The 22,590-nt window shown below is 44.9% G+C and overlaps 1 protein-coding gene across 3 annotated transcripts in view; it reads right to left on the bottom strand.

Moving 5' to 3' along the window:
* The window catches only part of LOC137353379 (uncharacterized), a 47,468-nt gene that overhangs the window by 14,247 nt on the left and 10,631 nt on the right, over positions 1-22,590 (bottom strand). The window contains exons 1-3 of one of the 3 annotated variants that reach the window (XM_068019587.1): positions 15,134-15,301; positions 5,320-5,419; positions 232-1,550 (exon numbers count right to left, since the gene is read on the bottom strand). In XM_068019587.1, coding sequence (XP_067875688.1) covers positions 232-655 — 424 coding nt within the window. In that variant the 5' untranslated portion in view covers positions 656-1,550; positions 5,320-5,419; positions 15,134-15,301. Of the gene's footprint in view, positions 1-231; positions 1,551-5,319; positions 5,420-15,133; positions 15,302-22,590 lie in introns of those variants that run through there. The other 2 variants (XM_068019586.1, XM_068019588.1) reach the window with 2 other exon arrangements.

Below are 22,590 nucleotides of genomic sequence, written 5' to 3'. Positions count from 1 at the left end.
ACATCACGATGGCAGAAGGTATTCTTCACAGTCTCTCAACATTAACCCTTTCAGACCCTTACAATACAGTGAGAGAGCAGGGCCTGGGCAAGGTGAGTGGAGGAAGGAGAGTGGAGGGGAGGGATTGAGAGGAGGGTAGAGGGAGAAGAGAGAAGACTGGAGAGGGTGAGAGAAGAGGAGAAAGAGATAAGGGGAGGAGTCCGAGGATTAATGTTTGTAAATTGAATTTACCGTATGATCCATCCATCACGCCCGGACTTGACACCACACTTTTGAAATTGAGCCGTTCCACGGACCCATTCTTTGTCTCCAACAGATGTGGCAGAGAGACAGCATTCTTAATGATGGGAGACACTGCTGGCGGAGGGGACATATCCCGGCTACTGTTGCGGCTCCTCATCGGCGACTTCCTGACGTTCCTCAGCGCTCGGACGAGCGGGTTGGACTTGGCGCTCTCGCGTGCCTTCTCTCCGCCATGATCACTGAGAAAGGAGGTGTCGCCAAACACATCACCACCTCGGCCTACGTGCATGGTGTGGCGAAAGTCACCTAGTGGTGAGCTTATCATGTCAGGGGTCAGCTCTGACTTAAACCTACGCTTGCCATGGGAGTTGGAGACCAGGTGTTTAAAGACGGGCAACTTTCCTAAACTCATTTTCTTTCCTCTCTTACCCCACCTCCCCTAAACTTTATCCACTGAATAGCCGTACAGGGACAGAAGGCCAGCTGAGTTTGTCGCACAACCCACGGACCCGTACAAAGCCAGATACATCAGCACAACTCGAACCTGAACACCAGGAGCCTATTACGGGAATGGCAAATTAAACTGAATGTAAATCAATTTCCCCCTCAGTGTTTTTGGTGCAAAAACAGTCATGAAAATAAAAAAATTCTCAAATAATTGGTAGTGCCGAGTTTTAAAGACATAGGAATTAATTTTACACTATTCAGGATTTGAAGGTTGATATTCTGTGAACAGAGGCAACACAGATGATCTTCAAAGAAGACATTTTCAATATATTTTTTAAAGTATCTGGCGAATTCTTTCTTTTAATATCAAGACTTATGATTGTCATCGGAGAAAAAGAGATTTTTCTCTGCTATTTTCATCCAATTTCTGGTGTTAAATGTGGGACTGGGCCTTGTGTTTCCGTGGCGACACTTCTTAATTTAGCTCCATCTGCAGAAAGAGGCACTTAATGTTGCATGTGGTTCTTGCACAAGGTGTGAAGTATCGGTCTCTTATCTGGCCCTCCTGTCAAATAAAAAAAAAATTGCCTTTGGTTTTCAAAAGTCAGTTCACTGTCTAGAGCTGCTCGACAGGGCCCACGTTCCTGAGTGGGGCCTGGGCGGGAACTGCAAAGAGTCCCGTTTCATTCCTAGGGCGTCAGGAGTTTCTTGAGTAGAATAGATATGGAGATTAGCTCCAAAACACAGCCAATTTAAACTCTCAGTGCACTAAAGGGATCCTTGTTGGATGCAAAATTCAGACTTCATTTAAACAGTCAGGTCTCTGGACAACTCCGGGTTCAGGCTTCAGAGGGCCTTGCCTGGAAAGAGAACAGAAAACATGGACTCACTACAAACAGCAGAAAATAAATCATCATCTCTGGTGCATTAAATATTGGATTTTCTCAGAGCAGACTTAATTCTGATCTTAACTAAAAGTTACAATGCCCATTTGTAAACTGAAGGATATGAATAACTATAGCTACTCTCATGTCTGAATACATTACATGAAGGGTTTTCCCCATCCTCCCCTTATGGTATCAGAATTTTCATTTATGTATCGCCTTTCACAATCTCAGGACATCCCAAAGTGATTTACACCCAATGAAGTCCTTTTAAAGTGTAGTCAGTGTTGTAATGTAGGAATGGCAGTGCAGGTTTGAAGGACCGTATGGTCTACCCGGGTTCCTAGTTCTTATTTTCTTATGAAACGCGGCAGACAATTTGTGCACAGCAAGCTCCCACAAAGGTAATCACTAGATAATCTTTTTTTAGTGATGTCAATTGAGGGATCAATGTTGGTCCAGGACACTGGGGTGAACTCCCCTGCTCTTCAATGGAATAATGCCATGGGATCTTTAACATCCACCTAAGAGGGCAGGTGGGGTGGACCCCTGGTGATGTTTGAACAAGAACAAAAAACAAAGAACAGTACAGCACAGGAACAGACCATTCGGCCCTCCAAGCCTGCGCCGATCTTGATGCCTGCCTAAACTAAAACCTTCTGCACTTCCGGGGACCGTATCCCTCTATTCCCATCCTATTCATGTATTTGTCAAGATGCCTCTTAAATGTCGCTATCGTACCTGCTTCCACCACCTCCCCTGGCAGCTAGTTCCAGGCACTCACCACCCTCTGTGTAAAGAACTTGCCTCGCACATCCCCTCTAAACTTTGCCCCTCTCACCTTAAACCTATGTCCCCAGTAACTGACTCTTCCACCCTGGGAAAAAGCTTCTGACTATCCACTCTGTCCATGCCGCTCATAACTTTGTAAACCTCAATCATGTCGCCCCTCCACCTCCGTCGTTCCAGTGAAAACAATCCGAGTTTATCCAACCTCTCCTCATATATAATGCCCCCCAGACCAGGCAACATCCTGGTAAACCTCTTCTGTACCCTCTCCAAAGCCTCCACGTCCTTCTGGTAGTGTGGCGACCAGAATTGCACGCAATATTCGAAGTGTGGCCTAACTAAAGTTTTGTACAGCTGCAGCATGACATGCCTATTTTTATACTCTATGCCCCGACCGATGAAGGTAAGCAAGCCGTATGCCTTCTTGACTACCTTATCCAGCTGCATTGCCACTTTCAGTGACCTGTGGACCTGTACACCCAGATCTCTCTGCCTGTCAATGGTTCTGCCATTTACTGTATACTTCCCACCTGCATTAGACCTTCCATGTTTGGATTGGGGGTTGACCGAGGTGCCTCCTCATTATCCCATAGACAGCCGCCAGTCACCGGCCAGGCTCACAGATGAACAATGACTGCTGGGCAGAGGGCTCTGCTCCAGGACGTTTACCCTGAAATGAGTCAGCATGTTGAAGAAGTGAAGGAAAAAGCCGGAGGAAGGAAAGCCGGAAAAAGGAGGAATAAATAAATGGGAGAATTGGGGAAGCATACCAGTAAATGGGGGAATTGGGAGAGGGAGCAGTAAATGGGGGAATTAGGAATGACACCACTAAATGGGGGCATTGGTAATGGTACCAGTAAATGGACAATTATGGAAGGGTGCTAGTAAATGGGGCAATTAGAGAGGGCACTAGCAAATCAGCTGTCAGCTGTGGCTCAGTTGGTTGCACTCTGATCTCTCAGTCACAAGGTTCGTCCCACTCCAGGACTCAAGCACAAAAATCAAGGCTGACACTCCAGTGCAGTACAGCGGGAGTGCTGCACTGTCAGAGGTGCCGTCTTTAAGAGGAGACTTTAAACCAAGGCCCCATCTGCTTACTCAGGCACTATTTTGAAGAAGGGAAGGGCAGTTATCCCCAGTGGCCTAGCCAATATTTATCCATTAATCAACATCGCAAATGCAGATTATCTGATCATGATCACATTCCTGTTTGTGGGAGCTTGCTGTGCGCACACTGGCTGCCATTTTTCCTGCATTACAACAGTGACTATACTTCAACAAAGTCCTTCATTGGCTGTAAAGCACTTTCGAGACATCCAATGGTTGTGCAAGGTGCAAGTCTGACTTTTCGTTCTTTTAAATGGGGGTGTTAGGGAAAGGCACCAGGAAATGGGGGAATTGGGGAGGAGGGCAGTAAGTGGGGCGGGATTGGGCAGGGCGCCAGTAAATGGGGGCGAAGGAACGGGGAGGGCACCAGTAAAGAGGGGAACTGGGGGAGGGCACCTGTAAATGGGGTGAGATTGGGCGAGGGCATCAGTAAATGGGAGAACTGGGGGAGAGCACCAGTAAATGGGGGAACTGGGGGCGAGCACCAGTAAATGGGGGAACTGGGGGCGAGCACCAGTAAATGGAGGCAATTGGAGGAGGACACCAGTAAATGAGCTGCTTTCTCGAGGAAAGAGAAGGCAGATGTCCTCAGATGTCATTAAAATTATGATGTGCAGTTGATATTTGCATGTGTGGGCAGTACAAATCACCAATAAATCAGGTAAGGATTTCAGGAGTAATTTCTTCACATAGGGAATGGTCAACATGTAAACTCAGTGCCACATAGAGTAGCTGAGTCATATAGCATTTAATGGGAGAATAGGTACGTACAAGAGGGGAAAAGGAGTAGAAGGATATGTTGATATGTCAGCGCACAGGAATATCTGGAATACCCTCCCTACACCACTCCGCCTCGCTTTCCTCCTTTAAGACACTCCTTAAAACCTACCTCAACTTTTGATCATCTGACCTAATATCTCCTTTTGTGCTTCAGTGCCTTACTTTGTTTTATAATGCTCCTGTAAAGCGCCTGGGGATGTTTTATTACATTAAAGGTGCTATATAAATATAAGTTGTTGTTGTTCACCCAGAAATTCCTCAGTTAAAACGTGACTGCTAATAAAATAAAATCCCAAATCACTCTTTAATTGCATTATTTGCTTTTCTGAGCTTTCTGACATCACCAGTCAGAACATTCAGTGACAACATATTCAGATCGCACGGTTGATACTTCATTTTGTTGCGATAGTTTACGGATAATTAATGATCAAAGCCTGGGTTCCTGGGTAAAAAGAATATTAGCCTCACCTATGTAAGGAAAGTCACGAGAGAGAGTGCGGAGGGAGTACCGTGTTGCCGTAGTATTTAGGATGAGACGTTAAACAGAGGCCCGTTGTGCTTGTTCAAACGAACGCTGAAGATATCCCGACACTATTCGAAGAGCGGGGAGTTCCCCTGGTGTCCAGGACGAGTTTCCTCATTCGACCAGCACTGCCATTAGCTTGTCATTCAACTCATTTGGTGCTTGTGGGGCCTTGCTCTGTGAGAAATGGCTTATATTTCGGCAGACACAACAGTGGCTGCACTTCACTGCAATGAAGCACTTTGGGACATTCCAATGTGATGTGAAAAAATGCTATAGAAACCAAAGTTCTCTGTTTATATCTCTTTAGAGAATAGATTGGGGGGGGGGGGGGGAAGAGGAGAAAACAATCTCTCTGGCATCTCTATAAACAACGAATTATCATTATCTCTTAAGCATGTCATGTGTTTAATTTTTGCTCATTGTTTATTTTAAAAAGTATTTTCAGAGCCAAATAAGGTACAGAGGAAGGGCCAGTCAAAGAGGAATCAGAGGCTAATGTGTCAGGTGGGGCTCAACAGCCCACCCTCTAATCTGTTCACCAACCTTTCTCCTTCAGTCAATTGGCAGGACTGATGGTATTGAGCAGTGGGCTGGAAGAGTTCCCAAGCCTGGCAACGAGTAGAAACTGATAAACATTCCAGTGCTGAAATATAGATAAGTGATTTAGACTTCTGCTGAGGTAGCTCCTCTTAAGTACTAGTGGAGTCGATCACACTGTTTAAACCCGATTTTAATCGCACCACAATTGGTGGCCCTTCCATCTATTGCCCAAGGGCCCTAAGCTCTGAAGTCCCTCCCTCTTTACCTCTCTGCTGTAAAATGCTTCTTAAAGCTTACCTCTGACTAAGCTTTTGGTCAACTGGCCTGATGCCTCCTTGTGTGGTTTGGTCAAATGTCGTTTGATAACACTCCTGAGAAGCACCGTGGGATGTTACACAATGTTAAAGGTGCTACCTAAATGCAAACTGTTCTTGTTAAACTGGGCAACAAGAGAAGTAGTGACAGCAAGGATAATGAAAGGAGACGGCGAATGAACAAAGGTTCTTGCTTTCCCAATCCCCACTCTACCCTTACAGATGCCACTCTTGCTCTATAGGGACTCGCGAGAGGCAAGTTTCAGCCTGATCTTGGGAAACTCTTCACTCTAGATTTTGTGCACAAGTCTCTGCAGTGGGAACTGCGAACCCTTAACCTCCTGACTCATGAGGTGAAAGCACAGCTCCCTCAGCCACAGGCTGGGGGCGAGCATCAGCAAGCTGTTTAACAGCAGGGCGAGGCACAGTCAAGCCCCAATCCTGCCTGTGCTTAATGGCCACATGCTCAGCGCTGCAGAATGTCTGGCACTGTGTTATAGATAAGGCAATGCAACTTGTCATCCCATATCACAATCATCTTAATTCACCTACGTCACACTCCCCCACCCCTGCCCTCAGCATCCTTACTGCATCATAGGAAAAGCAGAACCTAATCGTTATCTTGCTTTAAATAAACCGTACACTAATATATTCTGAAATGTCAGGGAGATGACAGTGAGGTTAAGACTTTAATTCAACCCTGGTGTGCTGCTGAAAGTTATGAAACGCTCGATGCTACATTTAGTCGGTTAATTAGAACTGCTTGATCGACCTACTGTAACTATCTGCTGTCACACACCTTGTTTAAAATACACATATATCAGATTAAAGAGTAGTTGAGTTGCTATAATACAATCTTGCGTTACTAATACACACTCCGATGCTGTCACTAGTTTTATTGCGCATATTGGCACCGATGCACTGTAGGAAAATATGATACAAAAAGTCACGCCTTTGTGTATGGCAATCTCATTCCAGGAGGTTATCCCCATGAATGCCAGACGTGTTACAACTAGTCCTTCATCCTCCATCTACAATCTTCTGTAGAATTCACCCTCTCTCCTCTACCCTTCCATCTACCAACTGGGGCCTACTGTGCTAGAGTTGCCCTGGAGATTTCACCACATGATCTCCTTCAACCGCCCCCATCTGGTCAAGCAGTCGTTTGTTTCCCATCTGCAAAATCTTTTTGTAACTAACTGTGCAAAGAAAATGCAAAATGCACAATTCTTTATAATGCTCTCATGATTTTGCTCCAGGGTTTTGGCTCAAAGCGCTGTTCGGGGAAAATGAAATTTGGAATTGGAAGCTAGTCTCAATAATGGGGCCATGAAACAATCATCAATTGTTATAAAAACTCATCTGGTTCACTAATGTCCTTTTAGGGAAGGAAATCTGCTGTCCTTACCCGGTCTGGCCGACATGTGACTCCAGACCCACAGCAATGTGGTTGACTCTTAACTGCCCTCTGAGATGACCTAGCAAGCCACTCAGCTGTCAAGGGCAACTAAGGATGGGCAACAAATTTCTGGCCTTGCCAGTGATGTCTACATCCCATGTAAGAACTTAAAAAAAGCCTCCTCTTAAATGCATCTATGCTATTTGCTTCAACCACTCCCTGTGGCAGCGAGTTCCACATTCTCACCACCCTTTATGTAAAGAGATTTTTTCTGAATTCCCTATTGGATTTCTTGGTGACGATCTTATATTTGTGGCCTCTAGTTATGCTTCTTCTCCGCTAGTGGAAACATTATTTTTGCCAATTCTATCAAATTCTAACTAAACCTTTCAAGTGGGCATAATATGAACATTTCACATACCCTTCATTAAGCTTTACTGAATCTTTAGTGTCAACAATGTGATTCCAATTCAACTCCCTTTCATAGAGTTATACAGCACAGAAACAGGCCCTTCAGCCCATCGTGTCCATACTGGCCATCAAGCACCTATCTATCTAATCCCATTTTCCAGCACTTGGCCCGTAGCCTTGTATGCTACGGCATTTGAAATGCTCATCTAAATACTTCTTAAATGTTGAGAGGGTTCCTGCTTCTACCAACCCTTGAGGCAGTGTGTTCCAGATTCCAACCACCCTCTGGGTGAAAAAACTTTTCCTCAAATCCCCTCTAAACCTGCTGCCCCTTACCTTAAATCTAAGCCCCATAGTTATTGACCCCTCCGCTAAGGGAAAAAGTTTTTTCTTATCTACCCTATCAATGCCCTTCATAATTTTGTACCCCTCAATCAGGTCCCCCCCCTCAGCCTTCCCTGCTCTAAGGAAAACAACCCCAGCCTATCCAGTCTCTCTTCATAGCTGAAATGCTCCAGCCCAGGCAACATCCTGGTGAATCTCCTCTGCACCCTCTCCAGTGCAATCACATTCTTCCTATAGTGTGGTGCCCAGAACTGTACACAGTACTCCAGCTGTGGCCTAACTAGTTTTATACAGCTAACATATAATAGTTCAACATATAATAGTTCCCCAATTGTAGTAGAACCTGCTGCCTGTAGTACTGATATCGTACAAAGATGTCTCTCAACACATAGACTAACTGACAGGCACTGACCAATATGGTAATCTGCCCATTGACAGCTACCAGAAAAGGAAGTGCTAAAAGGATAAGGCCAGGAAGCAGAAGACCTCTGGGGCAGGGTATCCAACCCTTCTGGTGGAGAGAGGAATTGGGGGTTCGGGTTATGCAGGAACTGGTTGGAGGGAGTGAAATCTACAGTGACCCAGAACGAATTCCATAAAGCCGCAAAAAGTAATGATCACATAAGCCAAACTCTGGTGGTTTATGAGGTCATGAGAACGAACTCTGCTGTGTTGCAGCCTTGTCTTGAACTCCTACTCATTTCTCCTGTCTCAGGCGATATCTCAGACAAGATAAAGCTTTCCAGATGAGAACATGTTCTTCAAATTGGAATTTTTAGGGAGATTGGGCGGGGGGGGGGGGGGGGGCAGGAATGTTTATGCCTGGAGGGTTTAAGAAATGCAATCTGGCAGGTGACCTTTGACCCATGAAGGATATGAACCTCCATCCAATACCAGGCCTCTTAAATCTCACTCCTATACAGTCTCACTAATGTTTACTTTATGGCAGTCACCAATTATAACCTGTTTCACACTTCACCCTTTCTTAACCAAGCATCAGGAGGAGGGAGAAATGTGTTGAGCAAAACATTTTATACAAGATTTTATTTTTCAAAATTTACATGAAGAAAGAGTAAGATCAGTTGGGTTGGATTGGTAGGAAGAAAGTGAGAAATGAAGGTTAAGAATAGAAATAGGTTAGAGAGGTGATGGATGAGTCACTGGAAAGTACTATGGGCAGAAATGAAGTGTTTACAATTATTTTAAGAAAGGGATTGACTCCCCTGCTGAGTGTGAATTTACAGCATGGTTTGACTATTGTTCCTGGTGGGGAGAATGGGGAGGGCTGAGGGAGTAATTTTAACCCAAGTCTCCTGGTGGCAAACAGACAAGATCAGATTGTCTTCCTCTACGGAGATCTTCCCTCTACGGCTTCCAGCCTCATAGTCCCGCAACCCCGGACAGCCCGCTTCTACCTCCTTCCCAAAATCCACAAACGGGACTGTCCCGGCAGACCCATTGTGTCAGCCTGCTCCTGCCCCACTGAACTTATTTCTTCCTATCTAGACTCTATCTTTTCTCCGCTGGTCCAGTCTCTTCCCACCTACATCCGTGACTCTTCTGACGCCCTACGTCATTTTGACAATTTCCAGTTTCCTGGTCCCAACCGCCTCCTCTTCACTATGGACGTCCAATCGCTCTACACCTCCATCCCCCACCAGGATGGTTTGAGGGCTTCTTCCTGGAACAGAGGCCCAACCAGTCCCCATCCACCACCACCCTCCTCCGCCTGGCTGAACTTGTTCTCACATTGAACAACTTCTCCTTCAACTCCATGCACTTCCTTCAAGTAAAAGGTGTCGCTATGGGTACCCGCATGGGTCCTAGTTATGCCTGTCTTTTTGTGGGATATGTCGAGCATTCTTTGTTCCAGTCCTACTCAGGCCCCCTCCCCCAACTCTTTTTCCGGTACATTAATGACTGTATCGGTGCCGTTTCCTGCTCCCGCCCCGAACTAGAAAACTTTATCAACTTTGCTTCCAATTTCCACCCTTCTCTCACCTTTACATGGTCCATCTCTGACACTTCCCTTCCCTTCCTCGACTTCTCTGTCTCCATCTCTGGGGATAGGTTGTCTACCAATATCCATTATAAGCCCACTGACTCCCACAGCTACCTCGATTACACTTCTTCACACCCTACCTCCTGTAAGGACTCCATTCCATTCTCCCAGTTTCTCCGTCTCCGACGCATCTGCTCTGATGATGCTACCTTCCATGACGGTGCTTCTGATATGACCTCCTTTTTCCTCAACCGAGGATTTCCCCCCACTGTGGTTGACAGGGCCCTCAACCGTGTCCGACCCATTCCCCGCACCTCTACCCTCACCCCTTCCCCTCCCTCCCAGAACCGTGACAGGGTTCCCCTTGTCCTCACTTTTCATCCCACCAGCCTCCATATCCAAAGGATCATCCTCCGCCATTTTCGCCACCTCCAGCGTGATGCCACTACCAGTCGCATCTTCCCCTCCCTTCCCCTGTCAGCATTCCGAAGGGATCGTTCCCTCCGCGACACCCTGGTCCACTCTTCCATTACCCCCACCACCTCGTCCCCGTCCCAGGACACCTTCCCCTGCAATCGCAGGAGGTGTAATACCTGCCCATTTACCTCCTCTCTCCTCACTATCCCAGGCCCCAAACACTCCTTTCAGGTGAAGCAGTGATTTACTTGTACTTCTTTCAATGTAGTATACTGTATTCGCTGCTCACAGTGTGGTCTCCTCTACATTGGGGAGACCAAGCACAGACTGGGTGACCGCTTTGCGGAACATCTCCGCTCAGTCCGCAAGCAGGACCCTGAGCTTCCGGTTGCTTGCCATTTCAACACTCCCCCCTGCTCTCATGCTCACATCTCTGTCCTGGGATTGCTGCAGTGTTCCAGTGAACATCAACGCAAGCTCGAGGAACAGCATCTCATCTACCGATTAGGCACACTACAGCCTGCCGGACTGAACATTGAGTTCAATAATTTCAGAGCATGACAGCCCCCCATTTTACTTTCATTTTCAGTTATTTTTTCTTCCTTTTTTTTGTTCCTTTTTTTTTTACATTCCTTTTTACATTTTTTACAATCTTTTTTTGCATTTATTTCATTTCATCTTAGTTTGTTCAGTTTGCTTACCCACTGTTTTTTTCAGGTTGTTTTTCTTCAGGTTTGCACTTGCTGCTGTTCAATATTCAGTGTATTCACACCTAATCTGTACTAATGCTTTGTCTTTCAACACACCATTAACATATTGTTTGCCTGTTCTCCGTGACCTTTTGGTCAGCTATGTGGCCTGGTCCAATCTGCACCTTCTCCTTTGTTATCTCTTGCCCCACCCCCATCTCACTTGTTTATAATCTGTGACTTTTCTAATATTTGTCAGTTCCGAAGAAGGGTCACTGACCCGAAACGTTAACTCTGCTTCTCTTTCCACAGATGCTGCCAGACCTGCTGAGTGATTCCAGCATTTCTTGTTTTTGTTTCAGATTTCCAGCATCCGCAGTATTTTGCTTTTATATTAAGATCAGACTGTCTGTCTGGTTTACACACCTCACGATTTACAGCAGGCTGCTTGATTTCACTTTACATTGATGTCATGTAGCTGATGCGATCACATTAGATTTACACCCCTCCCCTCATCCCTGCCCTGAACTATCAGCTCGATTCAATTGATAGCACACTTGCCTTTCCATTCCCACTCAGGACTTGAGCGCACAACCTAGGCCTGACGCTGCAGCTGATTGAGAAGGAGACGCCCGTCTTCGTAATTAGATGTTCAACCGTGTGCCATTCCTGGTGGGCACTGATGCCCACACAGCACTGTCGGAAAGTGAGCAGGGGGTTGTCCTGGCTTGCAAAAAAAGTGTTTCACTTGTCACATATCTTAATGGCTGTTTGTGGGATCTTGTTATGCGCATTTGGCAAACTACATGCACCTACTCGACAGCAACACAGAACAATAATCACACAACTTATTTTTTACGTTAAAGGCGCTATATAGATATAAGTCCTGAGGTGCTTCACAGCAACGTTCAAGGCACAATGTGACACCTATCTACGTAAGGAGATATTTGGGCAGAAGGCCAAAAGCCTGGTCAAAGAGGTCAGCTCTTAAGAAGTGTCTTAAAGGAAGAAAGAGCGATAGAGATGTGGAGAGTTTAGGGAGGGAATTCCAGAGCTTCAAGCTAAAGGCATGGGCGTTAATGGTGCAGCAATTAAAATCAGGGACGCTCAAGAGGCCAGAATTGGAGGTGCAGAGATCTCGGAGGGTTGCAGGGCTGGAGGAGTTTACAGAGATAGGGAGGGGCGAGGCCTTGAAGGGATTTGAAAACAAGGATGTGAATTTTAACATCGAGGCGTTGCTTGACAAGTACTTTTTACATGTCATGAAGGTTTCTGCCTCTCCCACCCTTTTAGGCAGTGAATTCGAGACCCCCACCACCCTCTGGCTAAAAAAATCTCAACTCCCATCTAATCCTTCTACCAATTACTTTAAACCTACGTCCCCTGATTACTGCTCTCCCTAATAAAATGTAGTATAATTGTCCAATGGTACTTCATGGATGCATTGTCAGACCAAGTTTAACACCGAGCCACATAAAGAGATATTCGGACAGGTGACTAAAAGCTCGGTCAAGGAGGTAGGCTTCAAGGAGTGATAACAGAGGAGAGAGAGGTGGAGAAGGCATAGGACCAGGAGAAGGCCATTCAGCCCCTCAAACCTGTTCTGCCAACTAGATCATGGCTGATCTGTTCTTAACTCTATTTACCTGCCTTAGTTCTGTAACCCTGGATACACGCCTAACAAAAATATGTGAATCGGAGTTTTAAAATTTTCAATTGGCAGGATAATATTTCAGCATATAAAATCGAAAAAAAAAAATGACAGTAAAATTATCACCGGGAATTTGAAATGTTACATTTTCCTACAATTTTACCGCTTCCTGCGTTTTTGTTAACATGCCTACAAATCCACACCATACTCTTATTTTTGGAAGGTGGTCATGATTTAACCAGTGAGTGCCACTAGTGCATTTCCACTGTTGATCCACCTGGAGGCACCATTGAGCAGTATTGGCAGAGACCACCTCCCCGAATCCCAACGGTGCACAGTTTTCCTTTCTGTCAATCTGACCAAAGAAACTGCCATTACACACACTCCAAGGGAAGGAACTGTGCAAATACGAGTTGAGACTGGGATTTAGACCAGGAGATCAGCAATGTAATGCAACAAACTAATCCTAAACTGCCTAATGCAGCGCAGACAGCATGTCCCACTTGCATGTAATTGCATAGAATGGAAATCCCTATTAGATTCATGTTTCCCTACTGACCCGGTTCCTCATAGTCAGACTCTTAAATGTCGGTTTACTGTCTGGGTTCAACTCGTAATCTAACAAGGCTGCACTGTATATGACATTTGTATACAATTAAATACTGGGCAGAGCCTTTCACTTCAAATTAACTGGTGATTACTACTTTATAAATCTACAGCAACTGCTCCACAATCATTAACTCTCACTGTACATCCATAGACAGGCCAGCTGACTAAACAGATACAATTTGCAGCAACAGCCTGCGCCAGAAAAATGAATGCAATTCCCTCCACATCAAACTTTTTAAAGGTTTGCATTGTAAAAGAAAGGCTTGCATTTATATCGCACCTTGTAAAGCAGGGCATCCCAAAGCACTTCACTGCCAATGAAGTACTTTTGAAGTGTAGTCACACTGTGTAGGAAACACAGCAGCCAACTAGCACACAGCAAGATCCCACAGCCAGCAACATGGCAATGCTCCTTTTTTGTGATGTTGATTGAGGGATAAACATCGGCCAAGACAGGAGGGAAAACTCAGCTATTCTCCCTTGATATCCCGCCACAGGATCGTTTCCATCACCTGAGCTTGCAGGCAGGGTCTCAGTTTAACATCTCACCCTCAAAAAAATCATCTCTGACAGTGCAGCACTCCCTCACTACAGCACTGGAGTATCAGCTTAGATTATCCTTTCGGGAAGGAAATCTGCTGTCCTTACCTGGTCTGGCCTACATGTGACTCCAGACCCACGGCAATGTGGTTGACTCTTAACTGCCCTCTGAAATGGCGGAGCAAGACACTCAGTTGCCAAGGGCAATTAGGGATGGGCAACAAATGCTGGCCTTGCCAGTGACAGCCACATCCCATGTAAGAATTTTTAAAAATTTGTACGCTCAGCTCAGAGGTGAGAGTGCTACCAACTGAGTTACTAGCTGACACGTGTCCTATAGCAGGTAATTGAGGTGATTTTGGGGCTCAAATCTGATTATAGGAGCTTGGTAGCTATGATATACTCACTGATTAAACTAACACTTTTTAAATCACCAGAGGTGACCCATTCAACAGACTTCATTTTGAACAAAGGAAATTTATTATTTTCCAAATGACCAAAGTAATCAAAACTCAAAATACAGTTTGAAGAATTTACTATTCTGGGTCTACGTGCTTGACCTTCACAAAGCAGTTTGAATAAATTGATCTGTTAAAAATAATATTTTAAAGTGGTCTGTCACTACTGCAAATGAGTGTGGCAGTGCGGTCGGGATGTGTTAAACCATTTTATAAAGACAATGCGAAATCAATACGGTTCTTTCAGGAGGCCTATTTATTATCGTCAGGAGGGAGGGAGGATATATTTTCCTCCTTTAAAATCGTGACAAGTGAAAACATTGGGAGCTTGCTCGAAGTATTCATTCATTTCTGTATCTCAGATTTGGCATATTGTGCTCAAGGGCCCCAAATACAAATGCAAATCATTTAAAGTTTTTTGTTTCGAAGTTTTTCAAAACAATACTTAAAAACAGGAAGAGTTGAAATGCTGCAGCAACAAACCGAGATGTTTGTCCAGGTCGTCTTTAGCTTTGAGGCATCACTCTGATGAGGGACTGGGACTGGATTTTCCTAACGTCAGGAATTTACACCCAGCGACAATTGCATGGAATCTGGAGTGGCTGAAATCCCAGATTTTAAAGTTACAAAGCATTGTAGCCTCTCATTCTCACTTCAGATATTTTAATTTTTTTTACAGCAACATATTTAGTTCCGAAAAATTTGTACATTCGTGAAAATGAATATAGATGACCATAAAATAGCTAAATGCAAAATGCCTGCAGATAAAGAGGAGCTGGTCAAACATCTGAGCATTTCAACTCTTCCTGTTTTTTTTTATCTAAACAAAAGCTTTAAATGATTTGCAACTCTTTATATTTCAAGCATATACAAATCAGCTGTTTTGATCGATTTTCACTGTCAGGAAACTGTCAGAATCTTTTTCTTGGCACTGGATTAAACGCTCACAAAGAATCTTACATTGAAATAAGTAATTTCTTACCTAAAAGTCTGCCACAGCCTACTCTAACTCAACAAACTTTTGCAAGAGTTTAAAGTGTCTGTAGCTGATGGTCAGGCAGCTATCCTCTGTCTGCCTGCGACTCGCGATCCCTATGTTCCCCTCAGAAATGCTCTCGTTTTCCTGCCTGAAGTTTTCTCCATTTGACTGGTACTGCAACACTAACCAACAGGAGGAGGGAGGAACTAAGGCCAAACGCCTGATGGACATCAATACTACCCAATCAGAACGAAGCAAGGCGGTCCTTCTCAGTCCTTTGTAATTGGTGAAGCCTTGTCAATTACAATTTCAATTAAAAATGTCAAAAATTTCATAACTTATCAGTTGTTGAAAAAAGGACGTGAATCAGTTGGGATCTCATACACCATTATTATTGATTACATTTATTTCACAATGAACTGAGTTTTTTTATTCATTCATGGGATGTGGGTGTCGCTGGCCAGGCCAGCATTTATTGCCCATCCCTGATTGCCCTTGAGAAGGTGGCGGTGAGCTGCCTTCTTGAACCGCTGCAGTCCATGTGGGGTAGGTACACCCACAGTGCTGTTAGGAAGGGAGTTCCAGGATTTTGACCCAGCGACAGTGAAGGAACGGTGATATAGTTCCAAGTCAGGATGGTGTGTGACTTGGAGGGGAACTTGGGAACTGGTGGTGTTCCCATGCATCTGCAGCCCTTGGTCTTCTAGGTAGTAGAGGTCACGGGTTTGGAAGGTGCTGTCGAAGGAGCCTTGGTGCGTTGCTGCAGTGCATCTTGTAGATGGTACACACTGCTGCCACTGTGCATCAGTGGTGGAGGGTGTGAATGTTTGTGGATGGGGTGCCAATCAAGCGGGCTGCTTTGTCCTGAATAGTATCGAACTTCTTGAGTGTTGTTGGAGCTGCACCCATCCAGGCAAATGGAGAGTATTCCATCACACTCCTGACATGTGCCTTGTAGATAGTGGACAGGCTTTGGGGAGTCAGGAGGTGAGTTACTCACCGCAGGATTCCTAGATTCCTAGCCTCTGACCTGCTCTTATAGCCACAGTATTTATGTGGCTGGTCCAGTTCAGTTTCTGGTCAATGGTAGCCCCTAGGATGCTGATAGTTGGGGATTCAGTGATCATAATGCCATTGAATGTCAAGGGGAGATGGTTAGATTCTCTCTTGTTTCACATAGTAATTTCCTGGCACTTGTGTGGTGCGAATGTTACTTGCCACTTATCAGCCCAAGGCTGGATATTGTCCAGGTCTTGCTGCATTTCTATGCGGACTGCTTCAGTATCTGAGAAGTCACGAATGGTGCTGAACATTGTGCAATCATCAGCGAACATCCCCACTTCTGACCTTATGACTGAAGGAAGGTCATTAATGAAGCAGTTGAACATAGTTGGGCCTAGGACACTACCCTGAGGTACTCCTGCAGTGATGTCCTGGAGCTCAGATGATTGACCTCCAACAACCACAACCATCTTCCTTTGCGCTAGGTATGACTCCAACCAACAAAGAATTTTCCCTCTGATTCCCATTGACTCCAGTTTTGCTAGGGCTCCTTGAATCCGTACTCAGTCAAATGCTGCCTTGATGTCAAGGGCAGTCACTCTCACCTCACCTCTTGAGTTCAGCTCTTTTGTCCATGTTTGAACCAGGCTGAAATGAGGTCAGGAGCTGAGTGGCCCTGGCGGAACCCAAACTGAGCGTCACTGAGCAGGTTATTGCTAACCAAGTGCTGCTTGATAGCACTGTCAATGACACCTTCCATCACTTTACTGATGGTTGAGAGTAGGCTGATGGGGCGGTAATTGGCCGGGTTGTATTTGTCCTGCTTTTTGTGTACAGGACATACCTGGGCAATTTTCCACATTGCCAGGTAAATGCCAATGTTGTAGCTGTACTGGAACAGCTTGGCGAGGGACGCGGCAAGTTCCGGAGCACATGTCTTTAGTACTATTGCTGGAATGTAGTCAGGGCCCATAGCTTTTGCAGTATCCAGTGCCTTCTGTCGTTTCTTGCTATCACGTGGAGTGAATCGAATTGGCTGAAGTCTGGCACCTGTGATGCTGGGGACTTCAGGAGGAGGCCGAGATGGATCATCAACTCGGCACTTCTGGCTGAAGATTGTTGCAAATGCTTCAGCCTTGTCTTTTGCATTGATGTGCTGGGCTCTCCCATCGTTGAGGATCGGGATGTTTGTGGAGCTTCCTCCTCCTGTCAGTTGTTTGATTGTCCACCACCATTCACAACTGGATGTGGCAGGACTGCAGAGCTTGGATCTGTTGGTTGTTGGATCGCTTAGCTCTGTCTATCGCTTGGCATTTATGCTGCTTGGCACACAAATAGCCCTGGGTGTAGCTTCACCAGGTTGACACCTCATTTTGAGGTATGCCTGGTGCTGCTCCTGGCAAGCCCTCCTGCACTCTTCATTGAACCAGGGTTGATCCCCTGGCTTGATGGTAATGGTAGAGTGGGGGATATGCTGGGTCATGAGGTTGAGTGGAATTACTAGGGGTTTCAGCTGTGGCTCAGTGGGTAGCACTTCTGCTTTGAGTCAGTCGGCAATGTGCTCAAATTCCACTCCAAAAAACTTAAGCACAAAATTTAAGCTGGCACTTCAAAGAGGATTTCATTGACTGTATGGCAGCTGATTTATACAGAGCAAGCTCCCACAAACAGCAGTAGGACAATGTAAGCTCATGGGCCCAGCATATCCCCCACTCTACCATTATCATCAAGCTGGGGGATTAACCCTGGTTCAATGAAGAGTGCAGGAGGGCATACCAGGAGCAGCACCAGGCATACTTCAAAATGAGGTGTCAACCTGGTGAAGCTACAACCCAGGAATACTTGCATGCCAAACAGCATAAGCAGCATGCGATAGACAGAGGTAAACAATCCCATAACCAATGGATCAGATCTAAGCTCTGCAGTCCTGCCACATCCAGCCATGAATGGTGGTGGACAATTAAACAACAAACTGGAGGAGGTGGCTCCACAAATATCCCCATCATCAATGATGGGGGAGCCCAGTACATCAGTGCAAAAGATAAGACTGAAGCATTAGTAACAATCTTCAGCCAGAAGTGCCGAGTTGATGATCTATCTTGGCCTTCTCCTGAATCCAGCATCACAGATGCCAGTCTTCAGCCAATTTGATTCATTCCGTGTGATATCAAGAAATGATTGAAGGCACTGGATACTCTAATTTGGAGATGTTGCCTGAGGGATAAATATTTATTGCCAAGCACACTGAGGAGAACCCACATGCCCGTCTTCTAAATGGCTTATATCCACCTGAGAGGGCAGGCGGGGGCCCCAGTTTAACGTCTCATTCAAAAGATGACATCTCTGACAGTGCAGCACTCCCTCAGTACAGTACTGGAGTGTCAGCTTAGATTTTGTGCAAGTTTACAGAGTGGAACTTAAACCCACAAATTTCCGGTTCAGAGGCAAAAAATCTATCCACTGAGCCTTGACTGGCACCTGCTCCGATTACTCGCCCCCCACCCGCCCCACACCCCCACCCCAACTAAAATCACTCTTGCCCCATCTGATATCACACATATTGCCCCATCTAATACTATGCCTCCATCCAATATTACTTTCATTGTCCTGTCCAATCTTACTCTCATTGTTCCCTTCATTATTACTCGTAATGCCCTAACATATATTACTGGCATTGTTCTATCCAATATCACTCTCACCATCCTGAACAGTAGCACTTGGTTGTCTAAAGTGTTACGTTGACTGGTTTGAGGTTCTACTCCTGGTCTTAGATGAGGTGCCAGTGTGTGGGCGGAGGGGGACAGGATACCTGTGTTAATCTGAATGCCTCTGGGCTAGACGGGGATGGAGGAAATAAACCATTCTTCTCCCCATTGAGTGCTGGCCAGTGACTCTTTCGAGGTCTGTGAGTGCAAGTATTAAATAAGAACAGTAGAACTTCTTCAAGGTAGGCATTCCGGGAAGAGAAGCAAGAACAGAACCCAGATTCATTGCCACGCTGCTACATGTCAGATTGCCTGCTGGGTGCATATTGGTAAAGCTTACACAGGAAGGATGACATCTGAAAAAGCACTCATTCCCCACCCCCTCTACACCTCCCCATCAGTAGGGTACAGGGGACACTTCTTTCAGAAAAGGTCAGGATATTAGGGAAAAAAATTCGGGTACAGTTGGTCCTATTCTAACCCTGCAGGTAATTCCCTGTTACATACCTGGAAGTATTATGCAAGTAATTAGAAATTACAGGTAGTGTCAGGGCAGGTGAGGTTCTCTTTCTCTCTTCTTCCCTTCCACTCACCAAACACACCCACGCACAAAACGTGAGGCCAGTTCAGACACATCTCCAAACCTCCTCAGCATGAAATAAACATAAGTCAGGCCTTGTAGTTATTAATTTCTTGTTTCCCACTTCAGAATCGCTACAAAGTGACATGTGATGTTGCCCAGTGATTGACAGTCTTCCTGTAATAGAATATTCTACACCAAATCCTTTTGGTGGGATATTATCTGAGCCTAATCCCACATGATTAATGCTGGACAAAAGGAATGACTGATTTTAAAAAAGATTATTTCCCTAGATAAGATGGATCAGCAATTTAAAACTGTGATGAAGAAAGTAAGGAAGTTTAGAACTTTTTTTTATGCAGACAGGACTGTTGAAGCATAAAACGTTTTGCCACAGTCAGTGGCTAAGCCAGAGAAAATTGCTCCTTTTAAGGGAAAATTGGATAAGTATTTGAATCAGAGAAAGCTGTAGGGCTCCACAGTTCTGCAGGGCAATGGGATTAGTTTTGGAGAGCTCAAGCCAGCATTGATACGGTGGGCCACTTGGCCACCTTCTGTGCCTTTAAGTTCTATGGTGCGAATGGGAGGGTCCTTCAACCAGCACAAGGAAAGACAGAAGTGATGAAAAGCTGATGATAATGATAAGGAGGGCACATTAGGACAAGTTATTCAAATCACAGCAAGTTGTTAATGTCTGGAAAAGTTGACAGTCACTAATGAAGAGACGGAGAAGGAAGAAGGTGTTTCGCCAAAGTAAAAAAAATGGATAGGTCTAACTTGGAGAACTGAAACAATCTACCCTCTAGAGAGTGGAGATATGGGGTTCAGCGATCACCAATGCAGAGTAGAGAAGGCAGCAAATGCTAACCTACCTGGGACAGAGAACAAGACAGCTTGCTCTTGGGGGAGAGCAGCAGAGGTTTCAGGAAGAGGGGGAGCCAATAATAATTGGCATTGCATTTCATAGAATGTGTAGCATAGAAACAGGCCATTTGGCCTAAATTGTCTATGCCAGTGTTTATAAGCAACACAAGCCACTCTTAGTCTCACCCTATCAGCATATCCTTCCATTCCTTTCTCCCTCATGTACTTATCTAGTTTCCTCTTTAATGCTATTCACCTCAACTACTTCACGTAGTGGTGAGTTCTACATTCTAGCTACTTTCTGGGTAAAGAAGTTTCTCCTGAATTGGATTTATTGGTGGACTCTCTTATATTTGGGGTCCCTAGTTTTGGTCTTCTCTCTGTCTACCCCATTAATTCCTTTCCTAATCTTAAAGATTGTTGTCTGCTTTCTCTTTTCTAGAGAAAAATAACCCCTGTCAATCCTTTCCTTATATGTATAACTTCTCAGTTCTGGTATCATCCATGTAAGTATTTTTTTGCACTTTCTCCAGTGCCTCTATATCTTTTTCATAATATGGAGACCCGAACTGTTCACAGTACTCCAAGTGCTGTCTAAGAATTGAGATTCTATACAAGTTTTACAAAACCTCTCTACTTTTCATTTCGCACCACATAAGTGCCAGGCAATGACCATCTCCAACAAGAGAGAATCTCGCCATCTCCCCTTAACATTCAATGGCGTTACCATCGCTGAATCTCCCATCATCAACGTCCTGAGGATTATCATTGACCAGAAACTGAACTGGACCAGCCACATAAATGCTGTAGTTATAAGAGCAGGACAGAGGCTGGGAATTCAGTGGTGAGTAACTTACCTCCAGACTCCCCAAAGTCTGTCCACCATCTGCAAGGCACAAGTCAGGAGTGTAATGGAATACCCCCCTTGCCTGGATGAGTGCGACTCCAACAATCAAGAAGAGCAACACCATCCAGGACAAAGCAGTATTCTTGTTTTGGCACCCCATCCCCCACTTAAACATTCATTCCCTCCACCACTGGTGCACAGTGGCAGCAGTGTGTACCATATGCAAGACGCATTGCAGCAACTCACTAAGGCTCCTTCGATAGCATCTTCCGAACCCCGGAACCCCTTTTCAACAGTACTGTGGGTGTGCCTACACCACACGGACTGTAACGGTTCAAAAAGGCAGCTCACCACCATTTTCTAAAGGCCAAATAGCGATGGGCAACAAATGCTGGACTTGCCAGTGATGTCTATGTTCCATGAATGATTTTAAAAAATTCTATTCTTCTAGAAATGAAAGCTAACAAGAAAAGCAGTTTTCCTAATATCTCAGTAACTTGTCTGCCATGATGAAAGATCTGAAACATTAACAAAATCCTCTGTGTTTTGCTCTCTGCACAGGTGTTGCCTAATCTGTATTTTCAGCTTTTATTTTAAAGTCGCAGAGTCCCGCAAAACATTTGCGGGTCAAATTAGTAACTTTATTGAAACAGGACTTCTTTAAATACAGGATTTCTAGTTATGCTTTCACCAAAAATTTTCACAGAATCAAAAATTCTCACTTTAGAAAAAGCTACATAAAGCTGTTCGCAGGTAAAATTGGGCCTAGGAATATAAATACAAATTTTGACAAAAGTCTGGCTTTGTAACTTGTTTATAGTCATAGGAAATGAGAGGTTTTTTTTTGCCACACTTAACCAATCCATCAGCTCATCCACCCCTCCAATACCACCCCTCCCATGCCACCCATCCCTCCCATGCCATCCCATCCTTCCCATGCCATCCCCATCCCATTCCTTCCATGCCACCACCATCCCACTCTTGCCATCCCCATCCCTTCCATAAATCCCATCTCATCCCTCATGGAAACAATCTCTCCAGCCAGGGTTACCGCAAACCAAAGTTCACGATGGCTCTAAACTCTTATACACATGTTTGTCAGTGGGATTTCAACATAGCCTGACAATGGGCATGTAAAAGTTTATTCACTTGAATAATGAAAGTACAATTATAGATTTTGTCTCTCACCCATTATATAATTAGTGGGAATAACTTAAAGTGGTGTGACACTGAACAACAGTATTGAAGCATTTTGGGTTCTGTGCACTATAGGCAAGATTACACTGACCTCAGTTGGTCTGGAGATAATACACCTCCTTGATATTGCTGCCTATCTGTAGTCTACAACACCTTGTGTGTTCGAAGGGTTCAATAAAACAATAAAGAGCCTGCAATATACTCCAGTGATTTTACACTCACTTATGAAGTTTAATCAGAGAAATGCAATGCAGCAGAGGTGTGT

Source organism: Heterodontus francisci, chromosome 41 (assembly GCF_036365525.1).
Source record: "Heterodontus francisci isolate sHetFra1 chromosome 41, sHetFra1.hap1, whole genome shotgun sequence".
Classification (NCBI taxonomy): domain Eukaryota; kingdom Metazoa; phylum Chordata; class Chondrichthyes; order Heterodontiformes; family Heterodontidae; genus Heterodontus; species Heterodontus francisci.
Note: the sequence above shows the minus strand (reverse complement) of the source record. Positions and strands in the feature narration are given on the sequence as shown.